Source organism: Equus quagga, chromosome 13 (assembly GCF_021613505.1).
Source record: "Equus quagga isolate Etosha38 chromosome 13, UCLA_HA_Equagga_1.0, whole genome shotgun sequence".
Classification (NCBI taxonomy): domain Eukaryota; kingdom Metazoa; phylum Chordata; class Mammalia; order Perissodactyla; family Equidae; genus Equus; species Equus quagga.
Window position 1 is genome coordinate 99080644 of NC_060279.1, and position 8636 is coordinate 99089279.

General features: G+C 34.8%; 1 protein-coding gene across 1 annotated transcript in view; it reads right to left on the reverse strand.

Annotated features, from left to right (window-relative positions):
- Nucleotides 1–471: 471 nt before the first annotated feature.
- The window catches only part of LOC124250389 (zinc finger protein 607-like), a 67425-nt gene continuing 59260 nt past the window's right edge, over nt 472–8636 (reverse strand). Inside the window, 3 exon segments of the mRNA XM_046682186.1 lie at nt 472–761; nt 764–982; nt 985–1858. Coding sequence (XP_046538142.1) covers nt 472–761; nt 764–982; nt 985–1858 — 1383 coding nt within the window.

An 8636-nucleotide genomic window follows, 5' to 3' on the forward strand; every position in this document is an offset into this window, starting at 1 on the left:
CACAGGGATAAATATCTTACCCAATGTCATACAGACTGTAAAGAATCAAATAGCAATCCTGATGGTTTTCCACATTTGTTAGGTCAACAGGGGTTTTCTGGGGTATGAGTTTTCTCAAGTTTAACAATAATTGACTAGGGCTGGAGGGCTTTTATAAATAAAGCATCAAAAACAAGGGCATTTCTACATTCTCTGAGTTTTCCTCCATTATATTTTCATAATCTATAAATAGAGAAATGCTAGTAAAGGTTTTCTCATGTTATATAAAAATAGATCCTAAATTCTCTGAATATGAACAATATTTGGGTCATAAATTAAAAAACCAAAACAGCATTTACATTCTGAGGGATTCTCACCAGTACAAATTATTTAATGCCTTATAAGAACTCAACCATATCTAAAAGCATTCCCACATTCTTTTCATTCAAATTTTTTCTCAGTGTTATAAATCCATTGCTGTCTGTACCTTGTCTACTGCATATATGCCCTTCCACAGTCCTTACATTCATAAGGTTTCTCTCCAGTATGAATTCTCTGATGTACTTTAAGACTTGAATTAAGCCTAAAAGACTTCCCACATTTGTTACATTCAAAAGGTTTCTCACCACTGTGAATACTCTGATGTCGAGTAAGTCATCCATACACACTAAAGGCCTTCCCACATTCCTTACATTCATAGGGTTTCTCACCACTATGAAATCTATGATGTACAATTAGTTGATGGCCACTACTAAAAGGCTTCCCACACTCTTTACATTCATGGGTTTCTCACCAGTGTGAATTCTATGATGAGTTCTAAGGCTTTCAACATGACTAAAGGCCTTCCAACATTCCTTACACTCATATGGTTTTTCACCAGTATGAATTCTCTCATGCCTCACAAGGTTTGAGGTACAACTAAAGGCCTTCCCACATTCTTTACATTCATAGGGTTTCTCACCAGTATGAATTCTGTGATGCATTCTTAATAATAAATAAGAATAAAGGCCTTACCACATTCTTTACATTTATAGGGCTTCTCACCAGTATGAATTCTTTCATGCTGAATAAGTGCTGAAGCATGACTAAAGGCCTTTCCACATTCCTTACATTCATAGAGTTTCACACCAATATGCATTTTCTGATGTGGAATGAGTTGATAGCCACGACTAAATGTCATTCCACATTCCTTACATTCATAGGGCTTCTCCCCAGTATGAATTCTCTCATGCTGAACAAGATTTGAGGCACAACTAAAGACCTTCCCACATTCCTTACATTTGTAGGGTTTCTCCCCAGTATGAATTCTACGATGTACTCTAAGATCTATACCACGACTAAAGATCATCTCACATTCATGGCATTCATAGGGTTTTTCACCAGTATGAATTCTGCCATGTTGTACAAGGTGAGAGGCTTGACTAAAGGCCTTCCCACATTCCTTACATTCATAGGGTTTCTCACCAGTATGAATTCTCTGATGTGTTCTAAGTCTTCCACATTGACTAAAGGCCTTCCCACATTCATTACATATGTAGGATTTCTCACCAGTATGAACTCTTCCATGTTGAGTAAGATGTGAGGCACAACTAAAGGCCTTCCCACATTCTTCACATTCATAGGGTTTCTCACCAGTACGAATTCTCTGATGAACTCTAAGATCTATCTTACGACTAAAGGTCATTCCACATTCCTCGCATTTATAGGGTTTTTCACCAGTATGAATTCTCTGATGTTGTGGAAGGTTGGATGCACAATTAAAAGCCTTTCCACATTGCTTACATTCATAGGGCTCCTCTCCAGTATGAATTCTCTGACGTACTGTAAGGTCTGTATGTCAACTAAAGGCCTTCTCACACTGGTCACATTCATAAGGTTTCTATTATGAAATTTCTGATGCAGAGTAAGAGATGGACATTTTTCATAAATGTGTACTTTTTCATAGCTGATTATTTCATATCTTGACTCCAAATCTAAAAGAAATGAGAAAAACATTTTGTTTTCCTGACCAAAAAAGGTGAATGTTTTACAGTAGGTTTTCTTAAAAATAAAAAATATCACCTGTTAGAGATGAATACTTTAGAGAACTCTAAAATCGGCTACGCAGTTTGAAACAGTTACTGACAATGTCTCCATAATTCATTTATCACACTTTACTACAATGATTTAATGTACTCTTTCCTGTATAAGTTTCCATATAAAATATAAATATATTAAAGGCAACTGTTTATACCTGATCTTTCTCCAATTATATATTTCCCCTTAAAAATACAGATACTGTGGTTCACTCCCTCCAGTGCACAGCCATGTGTGCATTTCTTTGTTCCCATATGAAATAAAATGAGAGTTCTTATTTACTTATCTTCATCGAGCTCCTTCTTATTAACTACCCATTCTACAGATGTTTTATCTGTTTTATCCCTTCAAATCTTCCCTCAGGTCCTCTCTCTCTTTTCCTTCTAACCAAGGTTAATCATTCTGGTAATTCCTACAAGTCTCTCAATGAATTTTCAGACATGTACTGGGTATACACCCTACAAAAAGTCTTATAAAACTCTGAGAATCTGGGGACTTCAAGGAAAAGAAGTGAAATTGAATTATACAGTGAAGGAGTTTGGAGGAAGAATGCCAGGAAGTTTGTGAAAAAGAACTGACAGACGTAACCTGTAACATAACAACCAATATGAAGGAATATCTTGATGAAGTTTGAAACTGATGAATAAGCAGCATGAGATTTGGGGGCAAGAAATATCTTGCAAGTAGAGTATGTACGTGGCAAAACTCTGAGACAACATACACACTCTCGCTCCAAAAACAAGTAACAATATAAATTAATAGCCATATTAGAAAATGAAAACATGTTCCACATGAAAACGGAAACATCTTCTCTAGAATAAATGCTGGGTAAATATGGAAATATAAAACTGAAATAGAAGAATTCCAGTAAATTACAATAGAGAAAATAACTACATACCATAATCTCGGAAATTTCAGCATTCAGAGAATTCAAAGATTTAAGCACTTATTTCAATAAAAACTGAAGAAACAAATGAGTTAAGGAACCACTTCCAAAACTTAGAAAATAAACAAAGTAAAGCAGAAAAAATAAATTAAGATAAAAGAAAATGTAACGAATTAGAAAAGAGTAGTGTTAATAAATAAAGAGCTGGTGCTTTAAAAATCAAGAAGTAAAACACTAGCTAAACCAATCAAAAAAGAACAAAAACAAAAAAATGATTACGGGGTAAATGCAAAATTAAAATGAATTTTATTGATATTATGAATATTTCTTAATACATCATTAATACTTTTGAAAGTATAAACAAAACGGAAAATTTTCCAGAAAAATTCAACAAAATTCATCAAAAAAAAGTCACCGAGAAAGCTTAAACAGATCAATTGCCACGGAAGAAATAGAAAAAGGTGTCAGAAAAGATAGTTATAAAGAGCAATCTTTAACTCCTAAATTATAATTTCTAAATATCAATGTCCACCATATGGATCCAAGATAGTTGGATAAAAAAAACAATTTGGGAAGGGGGCAAGAAAAGTGAGCCTAGAAATCTTATGCCAAAAAGAAATGAAGATGTCAAAGACTTATATGACTGGCCAAAATTTTTAAAATAGTAGCATAAAAATGATTGTGATAGATAAAAAGAATACAATAAAAACCAATGAGTCCATCATGATACAAGAGAAAATAAATGAAAAAACCATTTTCACCATTAAATACTCCTTAACTGAGGAAGTTCTACTTTTAGGATGGTGGAGTAAACCTCTTAGAGTCCATCTCCCTTTCTGACTGGCATCAACTAAAAATGCTTGACAAAATAAATCAATCACCTGAAGTCAGTAAATAAAAGTAAACAAAAGAGGAAGAGTGGAGAAGGGAGTGAAAACCTTAAGAAGTGACTTACACTAGAGTGAGTTTCTTGCTATTTTCCCTGTCACTTATAGCCTTCCCACAGGGGTGGGCCCCAGTTATACTGGCACAAAAATGGGCTACAAAAGCCCCAACATATTTCCTGCTATGAAAACCATGGCAAGGAAAACAACCAAACTGGAAAGTGAGGGAGGACTCCTGGATGGGAAACATTTAGAGAAGATTCCCTAATTTGGGGTACAAACCAGTACAAATCTTAGTCTGAATCTGAATTACACATGCATGAGAAGAACACAAACCAGTGTAGCAAAGCCTCAGAGAACCAACTGAGAATTAAACCACTGCCCACAAACAGCAGAACACACGTAAAGTCTAAATATTATTGCTTTGACTACTTGCTAAAATATCAACATGTAAACATATCAGTATTCTTCAGAGAAATGGAGAAAACCCAGAATAAATACAACACAGCACTCACAACGTCCACCAATACAATTCAAAATTACTCATCATAAAAAGAAAAAATGTGATCCCCTCTCAAGGGAAAAGAAACCACAGATGCTAAACCTGAGACAAGCCAGGTGGTAAAATTATCAAACACATAAAAGATGCTATTTTTATTTATACACTAAGAGATTAAGAAAAAATGTAAAACCCACACATTTGAAATTACTGAAAAGATATGAAATAGAAACAAGAGAAAAAGAAACCACATAAAGAACAAAATGAATACTGCAGAACTAAAAGATATAATTTCTAAAGTTGCTGGAAGATCTTATGGCAGAATGGAAACAACAGAGAAAAGAGTCAGTAAACTTGACAGATGTATAGAAACGTACAGACAGATGTCAAGATGAAATTCATAGATATTACAGGTTAAAAACTTTTATAATAGAGCTTCAGGGACCTGTGGTAATAAATCTAAAGATGTAATTAGGATCTGAAAAGAAAACAGAGACAAAGGCAAAAAAAAATGTCTGATGAAAAGAACAAAACTACTAAAGGAAGTCATTTAGGCTGACGGAAAATGATACAAAAGAGAATCTTGAATTATCAGGAATGAAGGAAAGGTATCATGAAAGGTAAATATCTACGTAAATACGTGAGATCATTTATTCCCCTTTAAGTTCTTTCGGATATATGTGACTGTTGAAGGCAAAGCTTATAACACTGTCTGATGGTATTTTCAATGTATGTAGATGTGATAAACATGACAATTATGAAGGGAAAGGTAGGTATAAAGGGATTGAAGTTGCAAAGTGTCCTCATTTTACAAGAAATACTACAATATTAACTATGTAGATTGTGAAAGCTTAGGTATATTGTATATTGTAATGCCTATAACATACATTAAAATAAATATGCAAAGAGAAACAGCCAAAATGCCAATAGATAAGTTAAAATGAATAGTAAAAAAATTTAAATATTCCAGTACAAGGCAGGAAATGGGAAACAGAACTAAAACCAAGAGGATAGGATATTAGGAAGATGACAGACTAGGAAGATACAGGCCTTTGTTTTCCCCAAGAGACACTGAATTAACAGCAATATATGTACCAAAATGTCTTTGTGAGAACACTAAAAACTAGGTAAGGGGCTACAGAACCCCGGTAAACATATAAACAAAAGAAGAGGCAGCCAAAAAGGGTAAGAGTTGGTCATAGTTTGCTTGCCCTAGCCCCTCGTGCCACCCAGGGTAATGAGGTCAGATGGGGAGAATACCACCTCCCAATTTCTGGCTCCTCTCTTGGGACAGAAAAAAACGTGGAACTTGTGTCCAGCATTCTGGCTTGTCTGTAGGCTGCCCAAGGGACTGGTTTCTGTCTCACCTGGCTTGGGGTGCTGATGGAATGCCAGCATAGTTTGCACATCAGGTTGGAGGCCACTGAAAACAGGTAAGCACCGCAGTGTGTTAGAGCAGTAGAGGATGGGCAGTTCCACAGGCAGTCGCCAGGAGAAGCAAAAGATTAAGGATAGAGGAATACAACAGAAACTGAAAGCTCCCGAGAAGAGACAGGAAATTACGACAGTTAAGCAGCCATATATACTAGAATAAAAGCACACACACAACCCCAAAAAAGATGCATCTCCAGAAAAGGTGCAAAAGGTTCTAGAACCCCTGGCTGGGCTGACTGGTGAAGGTCTTCTCTTGTACAGAGCCATTCTGTAAAGACTGAGAGATGCAGCTCTTTTCTTAAAGCTAAAATCTCAACAAAAGATCACAAGGCATACAAAGAAACAAGAAAACATGGCCCAGTCAAAGGACTGAAAACAAAGCTGTAGGAACTGACGCTAAAGAAACAGATCTATGAAGTTTCTGAAAAAGAATTTAAAATGACTATCTTAAAGATGCTAAATGAGCTAAAAGAGATCACAGATAAGACAACTAAATGAAATCAGGAAAACAATGCATGAAGAAAATAAGAATATCAGCAAATAGAAATTATAAGATAGAACCAAACAGAAATTCTGGACTTGAAAAATACAACAAACTGAAAAATTCATAAGAGGGGTTGAATAGCAGGCTTGATCAGGCAGAACAAAGACTCAGCAAACTTGATGAAAGGTCATTTGAAATCATCAAGTCAGAGGAAAAAAACGAAAAAAGAATGAAATGAAGAGTGTCTAAGGGACATGTGGGAGAACATCAAAGGGACCAATATACACATTATGGGAGTCCCAGGAGGAGAAAAGAGAAAAGGGCAGAGAGCTTATTTAAAGAAATAATGGCTGAAAACATCCCAAATTTGAGGAAAAAAACCAAGAAGCTGAATGAACTCTCACTAGGAAAATTCAAGAGACCCATATCTAGACATATAATAATAAAACTTTTGAAACTCAAAGAGAAGGAAAGAATCTTGAAAGCAGCAAGAGAAAAACAACTCATCACATACAAGTGGGCTTCCATAAGATCATCAGTGTATTCTTCAGCAGAAACACTGTAGACCAGAAGGGAGCGGGATGATATTTTCAAAGTACTGGAAGAAAAAAAAAAAAAATCAACCAAGAATAGTATATCTGGAAAAACCGTCCTTCAAAAATGAAGGAGAAATCATACCTTCCAAGATAAAACAAAAGGATACTAGAAAGCCACACAAACCCACACAAAAGTATATAGTTCTCCAATAAAAGTAAATATATGGACAAATATAGAATCTTGTATTATTGTAATTCTGGTGCATAAATCCACTTTAAATTCTAGTTTAGAATCTAAAAGACATCATAAAAAAACTAGTCTATGTTAATGGGTACACAATATATAAAGATGTAATTTATGACATCAATAATAGAAAGGCGGAGAGCAGAGCTATAAATGAGTAGTTTTTGTATGTGACTGAAGTTAAGTTTTTATCAGGTTAAAATAGATTATTATAACTTTAAGATGTTTTATATAATCACAATGGTAACCACAAAGGAAGTATCTATAGAACACACACATAAGGAAATGAGAAGGGAATCAAAGTGGGTCACTACAAAAAAAATCAATGAAACACAAAGGAAGGCAGTAAGAGAGGAAACAAGAGTCAAAAAAGCCAAACACACAAAAACACCCAGAAAATAAGTAACAAAATGGCAATAAGAAATCCTTTCCTATCAGTAATTTAAATGTAAACAGATTAAACTGTCCAACCATGAGACATAGATTGGTTGAACTGGATAAAAAACAATTTAATGACTTGCTACTTACAAGAGACCCACTTTAGATCTAAGGACATACACAGACTAAAAGTCAAAGGATGGAAAAAGATATTCCATGCAAATGGCAACCTAAAGAAAGTAGGGGTGATTTGAAGTAAAAAACTATCACAAGAGACAAAAAGGGCATTATATAATGATAAGACAGTCAAATCACCAGGAAGACAATTATAAATATTTATGCACCAAATATCAGAGCTCTAAAACATATGAAGCAAACACTGAGAGAATTAAAGGGAGATATAGACAACAATACAGTAATGGTGGGAGACTTCAATACCCTACCTTCAATAATGGATAGAACAATCAGGCAGAAGATCAATAGGGAAATAGAGGACCTGAACAGCACTAGACAAACTGGACCTAACAGAAATACAGAGAATACTCCATACAACGAGAGGAGAATACAAATTCTTCTCAAGTGCACACGGAACATTCTCCAAGATAGATCACATTAGACCACAAAACAAATATAAATAACTTTTAAAAGACTGAAATCATAGCATCTTTTCTGATCACGAAGGAATAAAATTAGAAATCCACAGCAGAGGGAAAACTAGAAAATACATAAATATGTGGAAATTAAACAACACACATTTAAATGCCACTTAGATAACAAATGGGTTAAAGAAGAAATCACAAGGGAAATTACAATGCTGTAAGACAAATGAAAGTGAAAACAGAACATACGAAAACTTATGGGACACAGAAAATATAGTACTTTCAGTCTTTCACCATTGAGACTGATGTTAGCCAGGCTTTGCATATATGGCTCTTATGTTGTTGAAGTAGTTTCCTTCTATTCTTAGTTTCTTGAGTGTTTTTGTCATAAAGGGTATCGAATTTTGTCAAATGCTTTTTCCACATCAATTGAGATGATCATGTGTTTTTTCCCCTTTATTCTGTTACTGTATCGTGTTACATTGCTTGATTTTTATATATTGCACCATCCTTGCATTCCAGAAATAAATCCCATTTGGCGACGGTGTAGAATCCTTTTTTATGTGCTTGTGAATTCAGCTTGCTAGTATTTTGTTGAGAATTTCTGCCTCAATATTCATTAGGAATACTGACCTGT